General features: G+C 41.1%; 1 protein-coding gene across 8 annotated transcripts in view; it reads left to right on the forward strand.

Annotated features, from left to right (window-relative positions):
- The window catches only part of LOC103185469 (protein tyrosine phosphatase receptor type D), a 327,531-nt gene that overhangs the window by 239,676 nt on the left and 70,921 nt on the right, over nucleotides 1-16,934 (forward strand). For 5 of the 8 annotated variants that reach the window (XM_042332552.1, XM_042332524.1, XM_042332528.1 and 2 more), the window contains 4 exons: nucleotides 1,913-2,218; nucleotides 3,046-3,239; nucleotides 10,223-10,249; nucleotides 12,311-12,428. In XM_042332552.1, the coding sequence (XP_042188486.1) occupies nucleotides 1,913-2,218; nucleotides 3,046-3,239; nucleotides 10,223-10,249; nucleotides 12,311-12,428 (645 nt within the window). The remainder of the gene's footprint in view (nucleotides 1-1,912; nucleotides 2,219-3,045; nucleotides 3,240-10,222; nucleotides 10,250-12,310; nucleotides 12,429-16,934) is intronic. The other 3 variants (XM_042332531.1, XM_042332534.1, XM_042332541.1) reach the window with 1 other exon arrangement.

Consider the following 16,934-nt stretch of genomic DNA (forward strand, 5'->3'; position numbering starts at 1 on the left):
TATCCCAGAGAGGATCGATTTCAAGATCCTCACCCTTGTATTCAAGTCCCTGCACTCCTCTTCACCGCCCTACCTCTCTGACCTCCTCTCTCCTCAGCACAGTACCCGTTGCCTTCGTTCCTCCGGGTCTGGCCTCCTCCTTGTCCCCCAAGTTCTCCGCTCCACCTTCGGTGGCCGTGCCTTCAGCCACTATGCCTCAAGTCTCTGGAACTGCCTTCCTCACTCCCTTCGTCTCGCTCCCTCCCTTCCCATTTTCAGGTCTCTGCTGAAGACCTTTCTTTTCGACCGCGCCTTTGGTCACTTTCCCACCCCTCCCCTTCCCCCTGGCTCGGTCCCAGGATCCTAAACTGTAAAGCGCTCTGAGACGCCGTCCGGTGTGGAGGATGCTATGTAAATCCAAGTTGTTGTTGTAAATCCAAGTTGTTGTTGTTGATGTGCCTGTGTGAGAGAAAATGTGTTTGTGTATTTGTGTTTATGTGTCTGAGTGAGAGTATGTGAATGGTTGGATGAATATGTCTATGTGAGTGCGTTGTGGGTAAGTGTGTGTTTCTGTGTGAGAGAGTGTGTGTTTGTATGGAACTATGTTAGTGTGTGTGTACCCCAGTGGGCAGTTCCATCCTTGAAAATTATCTGGCTGCCATGCGTGCACACACATTGTGCCAACATCAAAAGGTGGAAACAAACACAGCCGTAAGCTGCCTGGGTTCGCACTCCTCTCACAGCAGGTTGTGGAGATTTCTGGCTTTAATTTTAGCAGGGTGCAAGCACAGCACTTAACTGTGTCACAAGTGGCATTACTGTCAGTGCCTGTTGCTCCACTTAGCATTTTCAGCAGCTATATTGCTGACTGGCGCTTGAGATGACACATTAATGGAAATTTTGCTTGTCTCGCCCTGTCAATAGCAGATATGGCACAGAGAGACACCCTGCTTTGCTGCAAGTGAGTGGGAGTTACTAAAAGGGTCCTGACCTTCACTGTACCACTTTTGTCTAACATGGCTTGGACTCTGGTTTGCCGCACCAGTGCTTCTCGGAAATAAAAGTGGAGTTCTATAAGCTTCCTCTCTTATTTTCGACCAAAAGTAATTTTCAGGACCTTAAACACACATTTCCACTTTGTGCAATTTCACTCCCTGCTGCATGTGGGTTTTTTGTTTGTTCCTGGTACATATTACAACAGCTGAGGTTGCAGTGTCACCTCCAAACCACAAACATTCTGCTCACTTGGTAAAGGCGATTTATCCAAACATGGCAAACGGTGCAGAAAATGAAACCAAAACGCCTGCCTTCACGGTCGAACAGAAACACTTGGCACTTGACCTTTAAGGACCGGAGCAGGGTGGTATGTCACTTCCATCAGTAGCAGGTGGGTGCCAGTTACAGTCAATAAGCAGGCCTCTCATTGTGTGTGGTCGGTAGGTACCCTGCAAATTCACTTAGATCTTTTCCTTTGGAACGTAGCCTTTTTGTAATAGATGCAGAAGGTGAAGCGTCCCCAACTGCTTGCAGCTGTTGACAAAGGGTAGGTAATAAACACAGAGTATTAGAGGAATTAAACAGATGTAAGGTCTTAACTTGCAGGTAGGTAATATTACTTGTAGGTTCCATTTTCAGATATTGATTTCCCTCAACATCTCCCCATTTTCTAGTTTGACTTTTATGCGAACGATTATTTCTAAGTTTGCTTATATAAGCCAAGGTGTCACAATTTTAATTTTGCGACGCACATTATTTTTTTTGCTCTATGATTTGTACATTCTTTTGAGTTGATGGATACGCTCCTGTTACTTTCAGTTTCATTTTTTTATTGTTATTATTTTATTCTTTTCCTTTTACGCACTGATCCCTCACTCCCTCCCCCACCTCCTCCCCACACTTCACCCCGTACTTTTACCCAACTTCCTAAAATTAGAGCCATCAGCCCCACCTCAGGACATCAGGTGTACGAGCCCAAGCTCCACCAGTATTTTGGTAAGTTGGCTGCCCCCACCAGCAGAAAACCAGAACGGCATCATCACCAAATACTCCATTAAATATATGGTGACTGACGGAGAGGACACCTCGGCTGAAGAGATGGTAGCCATTGCGCCAGACACGACACAACGCTTGCTGGAACATTTGGAGAAGTGGACTGAGTACCGTCTCACTATGATCGCCCACACCGAGGTCGGGCCCGGCCCAGAGAGCTCTCCCATACTGATCCGCACAGACGAGGATGGTACGTTGGCTTAACATCACCAATTGGCAACTTGCTACCCTTAACAACTTCTCCCTATTCTGATGCCTCTTTTTTGGCAACTTTGTCTCACTATTGCTTCCAGCCCTCCTCTGTTCCACTGAGGACTCCCCTTCTATATCACTTTCATGCCCAGGGTTCTTCTAAAGTCCAAGATTGCTTTCATCCCAAACGTGCTATTCTCTGATGGTTTTTTGCCTCTCAAACACTTGTAGGCTGATCTTCTTGATAGTGGCCCGATTAATATTCCTTCTACCGTTCTGATTTGATAGGATCACCTATAACACATCTTATGAAACAATTCACACTGTACCACACTGACATAAGACGGTCATGTCCATGACTATTTTTACCTGGATTTCATGAGGTATTGGTTAGCAAAAGGAAAAACAAATTACTGACATAGAGACCCAAGACAATTGCCATTTTTCTCCACAACAAATATATTTTTCCAATCATTTTTATCAAGCAAAAGGAAAAAAAATATTGTATTTTGTGATGCTTTGCGATTCAAAGCATCATCCTTGGCTGCCTTTTTTTTCCTGTTTTTTGTATTTGTGCCTTTTAATCCATGTATTTTCACATTTTTCCACATTTTTGATGTTGTAGAAAGGTAGCAACTCAGGAGTTTCTTTTTTTCCAACGTGTAAAGCATTTTTGGGCAGAGTTTCGAAGAACTGGCACCCTTTCCTACAGCTCCCTAAAGGAGATAGTGTGACGTTGTCCTCTGTGCTGTTAGTGTGCTGACTGGGAGGGACAAGGCACTATTTTCCTTTTTTTTTTCTTTTAATACAATGGTATTCTTCCAGTTCCTAGTGGTCCTCCTCGCAAAGTCGAGGTAGAGGCTTTGAACTCAACAGCTATTAAAGTGTCGTGGCGCTCGCCTGTTCCAAATAAGCAGCATGGACAAATCCGAGGCTATCAAGTGCATTACGTGAGGATGGAGAACGGAGAGCCCAGAGGACAGCCCATGCTCAAGGACGTCATGCTGGCAGATGCACAGGTAACCACCCCTTACAACACCGGCACTAAACACAGCGACCACACTTTTCCTAATGCTCCATAATACGTCTTGAAAAGTCAACATTTCTTTTGTGGATTTCTTACATTTTCCTCTTCAATTTAATCTGTGGGGATGTTTTGTTGAAGGGAGTCAGTCGTACGTCGGTTCAACTAGCATAGCGGGCATGATCTCTGCACACATGAGAACATGTAATGCAGTTTTTAAAGGAAGCAAATATCTGCTTAAAAACATCCTTGTAATCCTAGATTGGATTACTTTTTTTATAAAAAAATACAATTAAAAATACATAGCTTCAGGCTCTATTATGTGTTTTCTTCAAAAAAATGTTGATACTTTCATGAAGTTGTTTATTGTTAGTTACAAAGTGATATTTTGGAGCGGGACTTAGAAACACTGCAGCTAGTGCTCATCTGATGTGTGTGAAACTGATGATATTACTAGGGTCAATGCTAGCATCCAGTGGGAGCTTATTTCTCTCACCTTTTCAGATTCTTCAGTAACTCTGATAGGAGAAAGGTGCAATGCCTGGAATAACAACAGCTCCTATCATTCCAGTCTCACAGAGGTGGCGTAATCATGGTGGGAGCTATCAATAAAATGCTTTCAGCACGTTTGAGTTAATTGGATTCGAGGCTTCCTTTTTTAAATCCAAGGTTAAAAAGCCTGATCATTGTACTCACATTAAGGGGACCTAGGGGAAGGAAGAGAAGGTATACATGTGGTCTTTAGGATCAGGTGAAAAAATGTAATTATTCATAACTGATTTAAACAATATATTAGATAAACAAATCACCCCTATCTGCTTACAATGAGATAGAAATGAGATGCATTGGAGCACTGTTGGCTTATAATAATAATAATAGTCCTTGCATTTGATATAGCGCTTTTCACGTCGGGAGGACGTCCCAAAGCACTTCACAGAACACACTGTAAAGTGAATTGACTGTATATATTTGTGGGTGAACGCGGCAGCCAATTGCGCACAGCAATGTCCCACAAACAGTCGTAGATTGAAAATGACCAATTTATTATTGTTTTTGGTTTTGGAGGGATTATTATTAGGCTCTGTGTGGAGTAAGGAAACTTGCCCAAGGTTTCGCCCTGTGCCTGGAATTGAACTCAGGTCTCTCACTTGCAAAGCGAGTGCTCTAACCACTGAGCTACAGGCTTCTCTGTTATTCAGTTAATGGTGAATCTTTTAGTGGATCTCGGAATTTGAGTCGCAAGGGTAGAATTCACAACCAGTGCAGAGTTGTCTCAGTTAAGATACAGCAACCATTATTAGGTATTGCCTAGAAAAACATAAGAACGTAAGAAATGCTAGGTGAAAACAGATCGAGGTCCATCGAGTTTGCCTTCCACCTTCCTGGTGGTACCATGCACATACGTCCCGAACTACCTATGTACTATATCCCATAATGTTATTTCCTAAAAGAAAGCTATCTAATCTGTGTTTGAAAGAATCAGCACTTCCTGCTTCAACCGTCTTCTTAGGGAGCCTGTTCCACAGGTTCACTATTCGCTCACTGAAATAGTGTTTGCGTAGATTTGTTCTGAATTTACCACCCTTCAATCGCAGGCCGTGTCCTCTGGTTTTATATTCTGGACAGCCTGTCATGCTTTATATTGTGTTGCCCTTTTAGAATTCTAAAGACAGCAATCATGTCGCCACTCAATCTTCTCTTTTCCAGTGTGAACATGCCCAATTTACTTAGTCGCTCCTCATAGTTCAGTCCCTCCATTCCCTCAATCATTTTGGTTTCCCTCCTCTGTATCTTCTCGATTTTTCTGATATCCTTTTTGTACTGCGGCAACCAGAACTGTACACAGCAGTCTAAGTATGGTCTCACCATTTTAGCTTGCTGTTGATCATTTGATACATCCCAACATCTGGTTTGCTTTACTCACAATAAAGCATTGTTTGGAGAGCTTAAATTTATTGTCAATTAGGACCCCCAGGTCCTTTTCATTTTCCATACATATTATTTTCCTTCTGTTCAAATAATAGGCCCTTTCAGGATTTTTTGTCCCCATGTGAAATACTTTACATTTCTCCACATTGAATTTCATCTGCCACTGATCTGCCCAATTCCCAAGTATGTTCAAATCCTCCTGTAACCTATCTTGTTCAGCTTTGCAATCTACTGTCTTCATTAGCTTCGTGTCATCTGTAAACTTAGCCACTCTCCTTGCAACTCCTAGTTCCAGATCATTTATAAAAATATTAAACAAATGAGGTCCCAAAACAGACCCTTGTGGAACTCCATCGGTAACATTGACCCAGTCTGATGACATTCCCTGTACCACCACCCTCTCCGTTGGTTGACTGGAACCAACGCAGTGGTTCTGGTCAACCAAAAACAGGCAATGTTAAACCTACCCTAACACTGTTACAAGAACTGATTAACCCAACTCAGTCCTGGGATTCGTATGCTTTCAAATTGAAACCGGATTCAGCATTGCACCGGCTGTTTTATTGCCATTGAAGCAGATGTAGATTGGGTTTCGACATGAAAATTGTGCTGCAAAAAATCCAAGTGGATTTTTTTTGGCATCGACTAATCTGCAGACATTGCTCCCTGCTATGAGCTGCAATATTAGCGAGAATGGCTCTGGTAGTCCTAATCTTAATAAGGCTCATTTAAATGCAGTTCTGATGGTGGCAATCTACAGTAATTCTATCACTGACTGAACATGCACACAGTGTGTTCTTTGAGGTCTCTGCCGATCAGAATCAAGAGGCTTTAAATTTTATAGCACAGAAGGAGGCCATTTGGCCCATTGTCTCTGCACCAGGACTCAGAATGAGCTATCTGTCCAGGGCCACTTCCCTGCCCTTTCTCATACAGCTTATTGTTTGTCTTTGTCAAATATTTGTCTAACTGCATGTTCCTCCCCCGCACACAACACTAAGTGAAAACCCTCTCTGTCTATTCTATTTCCCTCTCTCCCCCCCACACAGGCAGTGCCAGCCCTTTCCCCGATCATCCTGTTTCCCCTCCCCACAGCCCTAACCCCCCAAGCCCCACAAACACACATTACCAGCCCTCTACCTGTCCATCCAGTTTCCCCTCCCCTTCACACAGCCCTAAAACCCCCACCTCCACACACACACACTGCCAGCTCTCTCCCAGCTCTTCACACATAAGCCTGTCTTTTTCCTTTCCACCTGGACATTCTATTCAGAGTTGCTGATACTGTGGTATTTTATGATAAAATAATCCTAATAATCCTTGCATTTGATATAGCGCTTTTCACGTCGGGAGGACGTCCCAAAGCGCTTCACAGAACACACTGTATAGTGAATTGACTGTATATTTGTGGGCGAACCCGGCAGCCAATTGCGCACAGATTACAGTTTTTGATTTGTGAAGCTATGATGATAGCTTCACAAATCAAAAACAAAATCAATGGATCTCTCAAATTTATTTCAATTGTGCCACTTAGCTGACAGGACCAGAGAATCAAACAGAGGAACGATTGATTCTTTTAATTATTTCTGGACTGTTCCTTTTCCAATTTTTGATCATGAGAATAATTGAACAGCTGGAACTGTATCATTAATAGAGAATGTAGCACTGTATTACATTCTCTATTAACAATACTGTTGAGTGTGTAAGATAGTATACCCGAGAATAGTAAATGCAGTATTTCTAACAGGATTCTTAATATGGAATCTGAGTCCTGTGAATTGGGAACTCCTTCCACTAACAGGAAACGTGTCACCCTGACCCACAGGAACTCTAAACACTCTTAAATGCTTTTTGGGGCTCGATTGGTAGTCAGAAGGCAGATGGCTTGTGGGTTCAATTCCCATTTCACAACTTTTAACTCATATGGTATAGGTTAACACTCCAATGCAATGCTGGGGGTGTACTCGTTGTCAGATGTGCCGTCCTTCAGGTGAGATGTTAAACTGATATCCTGTCTGCCCGTCAGATAGATGTAAAAGATACTATGCCATCATTCAAAAACAGAAAAGGAGTTTCGCACGGTGTCCTGGCCAACAATCCCCCAAATAAAATTGGTCATTCGCTTTATTTCTCTATGCAAATTGGCTGCCAGATTCGCCTACAAAATACACAGTCACAGCACTTTTCAGAAAATCCTGTGAAGTGCTTGGATACATCCTCCCAACATGAAAGGTAATATAGCAAATATAAAGATTATTATTGCTCGAAATTACTTCGACCAATTTCAACAGATAAATGAAATGGATTAATTCATTTATCTATTGAAATGGGCCAAAGTAAGAAAATTAGATAATGCAAAGGTTACAGGGAGGAAAGGAGGCAGAGAACACAAGAGTGCAGAGATGTGGAGTGCAGGAATTTTCAATGCCAGCTGAAAAGAATGTTAGAGTTCCAAAGAGGGCCCTAGAGAGGAGCCCAACTAAACACATTAAATGTAATATTAAAACAAACTCCTTCCAGTACCGCAGCTGTAAAAGAGAGGAAGTAAAAACTCTAAAAGATAGAGTAGGTAGTGAAGGTAAAAGGAGACTGAATTGCTAAAATATTTAATGAATATTTTCTGGAAGAATTCACTGGAGAGGTGAGTGCTAATTTTCCATCCAGTTTCTGACAGGCACCCAGAGGAATCTAGAGTGTTAAGAGGTGTTTGATAAATTATGAGCAACTTAAGACAAGGATTGCCCTAGATTTGATTCTAAATGTGTTCAATAAAACCAGGGTTAAAACATAAAGCGGCATTGGCTGTCACCATGGAAAAACTGCTGAGCACTGGTGATATTACTGTCCAGAACTCTGCAGCCCATGTCCTTTCTTGCCCCAGGCTCTGCGAACCTATCACCCCATCCTCACCTGGATCCATTAGTTCCCCAAATCACAGGGAGTCGCGGAGCCTGATTCTTAGCAGGCACCAACCTGCTACATGTCCCATCCCACCATCAGTGGTTGAGCTTGCAGCCTTTCTGCCACCACTCTCTAGAACTCCATCCCCGAGTGACCTATATTAATGGGAAGTTAATGTATTATACAGTGTGAGGCTGTGAAAATTCAATGTTGCTCCAATGTAACCCAATCAATCTGCAGCGTGGTTTCATCAACGTAAAGGGTTGGATAGCCCTGCAATTACAGCAAAACATGGTTGTCCCTTTGAGGGAGTATCCATACAATGTTTTGCCCCCAGGAGATGGGTGGTGGGGTGTAGGCCAGGTTTGTGTGACCATGGGCAGGGGCAGATTTCGCAAACCAAATGTGTTTTTTGTCTCTCTCTCGTTCCATGCATTCTTATGTTCTTATTAGGTAACGTAATACTTGTACTTCAGAGTAAGCCAAGAAAATAGGACTGGAGGGAATTGGTGGAAATTGGTGAACCGTGCAGTAAAGCTAGGTTAGGGCTAGGTCTGGAGTTAGGTTATATTTTAACATGGGCAGAGGGGAATTGAACATGTCTTGTGTTTCCCATTACCTCCTATTGCTGGAGTTCTATGTAGTTTATTTTGAGGATTTCATTGTACTATTTTAGAATGTTGGAAGAAATGGAGAAAGAATAGGTTTGTTTTCAGTGATAGCTCAGGACTCATTTCTGTTCGAGGGCTGTTTTCATTCGTATGTGGTAAGTTGGCCACTTCCAGGGGAAAAGGTGGTCTTTAGGGTTTATAATTTCAGGATATAATAAGGAGGCCATATCTAGTCTTCTTAACTTAAAGGTTAATGTTTAAAGCCATTCTTAGGGTTCAGAAGTTCAATCTGGGGTGTGGAGACCATTCTGGGTGATCACTGTTTGTTGCTGCAAATAACAGGTTCCTTAGCCTCCTGTACATTCACTGTTCCATTGTGTCAGTGTCTTCACCTCTACCCTTTGAGTTCGGGAATTCATAGTGTTATGAGGGGGGGGTTGCAGTTAGATCCAAGATTACCATTAGAAAGGTTTGCCTTATTGATCTGCTTGCTTCTTAAGTCCACTCTCTCTTTCTCTTCTCGTCAATTTCCTTGATGAATATTAAAATACAACAATACTGTACAATCCAAACTCAAACTCATGTAGCACCTTCCACATCAGGAGGTGAAATCTTGTGTTTCTGGTACCTCTAATTGCTGGAGTTGTGTATAACTTACCTTGGTTCTTGAATGTAGTAATATCAGAGGGGTGGGGAGAGGTGGGGATTGAAAGCTAGGCTTTAATTTCCATTTGAGTGTCATCCCTATAGGGGAGAGGTTAGGTTAAGCCAAGAGTTTTGACTGTAGTGCAAAAACATTCCAAAGGAAGGGATCTTATTTCTGAGTGTGAGTTTGTTTTTATGAGTCTCGAATTGAACAGATTCATGTTAGCAGACGGAGACTGTTCGAGCTGAGGAGATTTATTTGAAGGCTGTACTTTAATAACTTCAGTATTCACTTGACATTTGCAAGTGGAGTTCCAAATATGTATTTATACTGTGGTTCCGTCTAACATACAGTTTAGAAATTTAGATTGAATTTAAGAATTTTTCAAACATTTCTACTTTTTTAAAAAATATTAAGAGAAAGGCAACCAACGCAAGGATTCTTTGGCCTTAGAACTGCTGACTGCTGGGTGAATTTTATATTTCATGACCTCTCCCTGCAAAACTGACCTACACACCAGCCTCTGAAATATCGATCGAAGAATTCCTGCGTCGGCTCGATTAAAAAGTCTCTCGATTTTTTTTAAAAAATCGCTCAACCAGAAAAGCAACAGCAGCTGAGAAAGAGGCATGACTGCAGATTTAATATTTTTTGGTAACACCTTTAAAGTCTGTTGAAGTGCTGATCAAAAACAACATATAAATTAAATTTATATAACGCCTTTCACGTTAGGAGAACATCCCAAGGCAGTCAAGGGTTTGCACCCGAGCTGGGGGTTGGAATTAGTAGGGGTAAAGAAGCTTGAAAAATATTGCAGTCATCCTATGCACTTGAAAGCTTTTATTCCATATCTCGTTTTTTTTCTTTCGTTCTTGTTTTTGTCTCACTCAGTGGGAAACTGATGACTCTGCCGAACATGTGAGTACACCAGAATTGGACAGCTGCAAACATGTGTCCTTTTTTTTACAACCACTCCATGTTTTTACAGATATCTTCTTGCAATTTTTTTTCTTTGCGAGGCAAACCACGTGCTGTTGGAATGTTTTGTCAGTGTGCTGCACTGCATGCACTAACACGTGCCAGAAAGATTTTTTTTATATACCTTTTTACTTTGTACTAATTCATTGCATGGAAAGGAGCACTAAATTTGTAGTGTGCACAGGGCGGTTTGGTCTGTGCATACCATTTTAGGTGTCCTTTGTGGATTGAATAGATTCACATGTGTCCAGTTCCTGCTCAGTTATGTTAGTAATTGTTGGGCCATGGATGAAGTCAGTTGGAGTTTTCAAATAGTAGTGCTTAGATGTGATTTCCCACACAATTTGTGAATGGCCATCAAGAACAAATGGTTTCCAAAGGTTAGAAAAGAAGCTGCACTTTTTGATCACAAGCTAGTTCCCTCCAGAAAGTCATAGGTGGGGTTTTCCTTGCGAGAGAGTGCAGCTGCATTGTGGAATAGTTTGCATTGCAAAATAGCGGCAAGCCCCTTGCGGGGAAAAAATGAATGAAATTCCAATCTCCTCTATTTGAATGTGCCATCCTAGGTTCAGTGTTTGTGCACAAACCTGCTCCTCATCTCGTAAGAACATAAGCAATGCTAGACAAAAGAAGACCAAGGTTCATCCAGTTTGCCTAAGACCATCTTGGCAGTCGCATGCACATGTCATGTCCCAAACTATATCTGAAGATAAAGATCCCAAGCTAAAGAATCAACATTTTCTGCTTCCACTGAAACCTGTTTCCACAGATTTATTTTGAATTTGCCTCTCTTCAATCGCAGGCCATGTCCTCTGGTTTTACTGTTCTGGACATGCTAAAACAACAAAAAACAATAATTTTTAAATTAAAAAAATAAAAAATCTTTTGCACAAAATCTTGTGAAGCGCTTTGAGATGTCTTGATGTTGATTAATAATATTTGCATTTGATAATGTGATAAAACATCAACAAATGCCAGCATTATTATCAAATGCAAGGATTTTAACCAATGTAAAGAGATGATGAGCACCTTTGTCTTCAAACAATGACACCTTGCCTTATGGTGTTCCAGAGCGAATTTTTCAATTAATTTTTGGTTGACTCTTTATGGACCCATGATTTTATACCTGAAGGAACAGTTCAGTACATTATGGTCATTTGCCACTTACTTCACCTCTTAGCCCATGTCTTGAGTTGTGTCTGACTCATATCTAGTGTCTGTGATACTTACCCACACTTTTGCATGTATATTAGCATTGTCTTGGCCTGTTTTGGCATCACCACAGTTTGGAACTACAGATTAGGTTGTTTACTACATATCTAGGCATGCATTTAATGTACTGGATAGAAAAGAGTTTGAACAAGTCAAAGTTAAGTTTGCATACTTTACCCTGATCTGCTTAATGGTATTGACCAACCTGATTGTCTCAAGACTTTTGACTGAAATTTATGGCTCTTGCATTTGATGTTGTACAGAAGTATAAACTAAATGACTATTGTTTTAAAATGTATTTTACATTTTCCGGTTCTAATTTTATCTGGAATTTGTGCAATTTCTTGCCAGGATTCTATCCTGTTAGAATTCCCCTTGACCCATGGAAACTCTGCCCCGTAGTAGACTGCATCAAAGCAAAATGACTGCTGGTTGAAGTGATACACTTCCAATTACCAGGGCTCCCCATCGGTCCTTATTAAGGAATTACATTAAGGAACACTGCCCGCTGGATAGACCTCATAATATGAAAAGCATTTTTGCATTTTGATAACTGGCAAAGACGTTTCAAACTCAAAAACATGCAATACGACAATACAAATGTATACATTTATAGTGCGCCTTTCACATTGGGAAGACCTCCCAAGGCACATAAAAACATAATAGCATTTAGCATAAGTATTAAATTGCCATTAACAATTCAGGACCCTGATTATTCTGTTTCTGAATAGCTGACTCGAGAAGAGATACTTACTGCAGCATTTATTCTGTTTCCCCTTTTGTGTACAGGAGATGATCATTCTCAGGCTTCTGCCTGAAACAACCTACTCTGTCACTGTGACAGCTTACACAACAAAAGGAGACGGAGCTCGCAGCAGAGCCAAGTTTGTGGCAACCACTGGTGCAGGTGGGTGAGTTCTGGAGGGAAAAAAAACATACTGGCTTCCAGGCATTTGATGTGGAATAGCAACCAGCAGTACATTCACAGCAACAAAGTCATCCTCATGTCATTCAAATCATTATGTGTTGAAACCGCCGCATTATTATTTCTATATTTTGGATTTAGTTGTTATTGCTGTGTGCCATTTCCATGAGTAAAAAAAATGTTATCCACAAGGAAAGGAGAACAAAGCGAGGAGAGGGAGGTGAGGGTAATAAATCTGTTTGCTGCCAATTTTAAAATGACAGAAGCAAGAGTGGATTGGCATTGCCCTTTGCTCCTATTTGCAGGCCAGCTTGACAGAAGCTCAACTACTTTCCGTTCAGTTATATTATGCCCAAAGGAAATCCAGAATTTTAACAGAAGGGATTGAAATTGCAATATTCCCAACAGATTTCAAACTAAATCCTTCAGGTGACGGGGCCACCCACAAAGCATCCATTCCGTTCCACCATCGCCTTCTCAAAGCATCTGGGGGGCATTTTTGACCCCCAGAACAACTCTGGTGCAAACTGGTTGGGTCAAATAGCCTGTTTCAGTGCCTTATCATTCTGGTTAATTATGTAAATATCACAAGAGGGGTTCAGATGAATAATAATAGTCATTGCATTTGACATAGAGCTTTATCATATCATTGAGATGGCTCAAAGTGCTTCACAGGATATACTGTAAAGTGAATTGACTGTATTGTTGTGGGTGAAACAAATGAAGAAGGCCTTTCACATTTGATCACATCCTTCCAAAATACCCACCCTAGGGTCCTCCTGTCAGAGCACCAAGCTGTTTCTTAAATTAGGTCTTGCTTCAATCACCTTTGGATAACTAATTCCAGATGTTAATCAGCTTCTGGGAAGAGAGATACTTACTGGTCACTGTCCTAAAATTGCCCACTGTAACCCTGAACTTGTGCCCTCTTGTTCTGCTGACCTGGCATATCCGAAAGTATTGTTTCAAGTCTACTTTCTTAATCCCACTTAAAGTGTGAAATACTTCTATGAGGTTATGCTAAAATGCCTCTTTTTCAAGGCTGAAGAGCCCTGCCTTGTTTGGTTGTTGCTCATTCCTCTTATACTGGTAGAGTCTGATTTAGTCTTGAGACATCTTTGCCAGTGATAAGATAGAACATTAGCCAAATCAATCATCATTATTTTGAGGAGTATTGAAGCCATGAGCTGAGGGTGTCATTGCACTTCAGTTGAACTTCTTGCTGGGAGGGTAGCAGGGTGGGGTAAATGTTTTATTGTGCTTTCAAGTTACGGAGAAGGTTCCCTCAGGCATGAAAGACGATTTTCCTCATGTTGATAAAAATTATGTGTGAATAGAGACAGGTGGCAAATTAATACTGTGAATCTCAATGGAAATCACTCATCGAACTCATTGTTTTTGATTGAGGGTCATTCAATAACTACTAGAAGGCGGCACACCCTTCTACCGAAAGAACAGCGTCTTCTTCCAGCTTATATCATCTGGCCCTAGTTTTTCTTTGAATCTTTTGATTTGTTTTCTAATGTAATTTTTAGTTGGGATGTCCTCCCGATGTGATAGGCGCTATACAAATGTAATTTTGTTGTTGTTTTTGTAGTCGCTGGGGACACTTTAGTCACTCTAGAGACTAAAAAATTACCTTGGAAAAAAAATCATATGAAACTGTTTCTTGTTTGTTTTCTTGACTTGATCAACAACAACATCAACTTGGGGGGTAGCGTCTCAGAGCACTTAACGGTAGTGTAGTTTGACGCCGAGCTGGAGAGAAAGGTGAGATGAAGATGGGAAAGCAGAGGAATTAAGGCAGTGAGTTCCAGAAGTTTGGGGCGTAGTGGCTGGAAGCATGCACGGCCACTGATGGTGGAGAGGAGTGGCTGATTAGTCCAACAGGAGAGAAATCTCCACTCTCCTTATCCCAGAAATAAGTTTTATACCATCCTGGGCCGAAGCCCAATGTTTTCTTACAGTTAGTTCTGGACTGGGGAGCACATGAATTACTCCCATATCAAGCCTAGAAAACAATGATGTACTGGAGATGGAGGATTGTTATCGAATATAATAATAATAATAATCCTTGCATTTGATGTAGCGCCTTATCTCATCTTCTAGCGGTCTCAAAGCACTTCACAAAAGGTACTGTAAAGTGGGTTAACCATATATTTTGTGGGCGAAACGAGGCAGCCAATTGTGCACAGCAGGGTCCCACAAACAGTCTTGGATTGAGTGACCAAATTATTATTATTTTTGAATATATGCAATCTAATGAGACCTGTAAGTCAGGGAAGAGGGGACATGTGTTAGAGGTACATTTAGAAAAATAGCAAATTTGCATAAACTTAAATGGGAGGAGGTATTGACAGAGGTGGACAATGTTTTAGAGAGGAGTGAGAGCCTAGTGGACGTTAGGTTTGAAGGGTGGAGCGGGGCGTTGAACAAGGCATCTGCAATGCCACACCATCTCTGACACATTCTGAAAGGTCACACATTTCACCTAAATGTATAGAGTTTAATCAGAATACATTAGAGTATTATGAGACTTGATCTGCCATTTTCTCAATGTCAAATGACATGCCCAACTATTCAAACACTGTGCTTTGAATTTGACATCGTGTCAGCCCTTCGTTTAATTACAGCTTCCTTGCTGACTGGTGTGACAGGTACATGGTGTTGTAATTGACTACCTTTCAGCAATATTCCTGCTTGTAGACTGATTTTTTTGTGGAAACTCGATTTACATCTCTCCATATTATCACTAGAATCCAAATTTCCAGATTGATTCACTTTCTGGCTGTTTGTGGGTCACTGCTGTGTGCAATTGGCTGCCGCATTTCACCCACAAAATACAATCAAATGTCCGTTGCTCATATACAAGAGAGGTGGGTGAGCTTGATCCGAGTAGCATCACAATAAAAGCTGATCATTTCCTTTTCTGACATCTGTATAAATTTGCAGCACAGAAGAAGGCCATTTGGCCCATTGTGTCTCTGCTGACTCTTTTAAAGTGCAATCCTTTTAGTTCCATTTACATGTCCTTTTCCCCTACCCCTTGTAGTTTACTCCTTTTTAAGAAATTTATCTCAACCACTTTTGAAGCTAATATGGATTCCTGTGTCAACCGCTGCTTCAGGCAGAGCATTCCATATCCTAATTACCCCATGTGTGTGAAACATTTCTCTTAACCGTACCATTTGCTGATTTGCTAACAATTTTAAATTGATGTCCTCTAGTCACATCTGCACTTTAAGGCAGGTCTCTTTGGATAACTTTTAGGAATGGAAACCTTAACTGATTTTCCCTTCCTGAAACTTGAAAGGTGTATATCAAATGCAAGGAATATCAGTATTATTTTTATTTCGAAGGAAGTTCTCAACCTGCTGATGAAATCCAAAAACCCTTGTAATGTTTCTAGCAGGAAGACCACCAATCCAGAAATATTCATTGATTTGTTATTCACTCCTTGCGGGGAGGAACGCAGAGTTTCCTTCAAGCCGAACTGGCTCCAATGTCAGAACCGGTCAGCCCTCTGTGGCGGTCTCTATAGTCCGATTCCTGAACCAGATGTATTCCAGGGCACTGCTAATGACACCAAAGCCAGCGTGGCTCATCGGCAGGACCTGGAAAGGCAGATCAGTCACTGGGAGCAGGGAATCAACGCATTCCAATAAATATCTCTAGAATTTCCATGTGCAGGTGGGATGCATAGAACTCAGTTTGGTTTGGATACTCTTAAGCATGGTGAGGGTTTTCCACAAGTGTCAGACACCTGGCTGACAATAAAAATTGAAGAACTGCATTGTGTTAGAAGAGAAAAGACAAGCTAAAGTTTCCTAAATGCAGCTTTGATAAAGATCATAATAATCAATAAGCATTTCATTTGATATAGTTCTGATCACTTTTGGTAGGACTTGAAACCCAGTTTATACTGATTTTTGCACATATTATTATTTATTTATATTATATAAACAAGATTAATAGAAACACGCACGCGTGTGTGCGTGTTTCTATTAATCTTGTTCTTATATGTGCAAAAATCAGTAGTTAGATATTGTGACGGCTTGTTATGTAAATAATAATAATGTAAATTTCTAATGTAATTTTTTCAGTACTGGAAGCCACTTAGAAACTCTACTGAATAATTTAAACTGTAATAACGTAAGAATAATAATCAGAATAATAACAAGCAAAAAATTACATTTGTATAGCGCCTTTTACGTCAGGAGGACGTCCCAATAATAATAACAATCCTTCCATTTGATATGTCAGGAAGACATTTTAAAGCGCTTCAGAAGATTTACTGTAAAGTGTAGTGACTGTATTTGTTGCTGAACTTCAAAGTAGCTTCTTTCAGAAGTTGGGAGTTTGAAGAGAAAGGGAGAAAGGCACCACATCCTTCCCCTCCTGAATGACTAACAACTGTGAACTGGTATCTTGTCATAAATCAACTTATCATCAGCAGCATGGAGTGGAAGGTATGACTCCCCCATCCCA

This window comes from Callorhinchus milii, unplaced genomic scaffold (assembly GCF_018977255.1).
Source record: "Callorhinchus milii isolate IMCB2004 unplaced genomic scaffold, IMCB_Cmil_1.0 Scaffold1, whole genome shotgun sequence".
NCBI lineage: Eukaryota > Metazoa > Chordata > Chondrichthyes > Chimaeriformes > Callorhinchidae > Callorhinchus > Callorhinchus milii.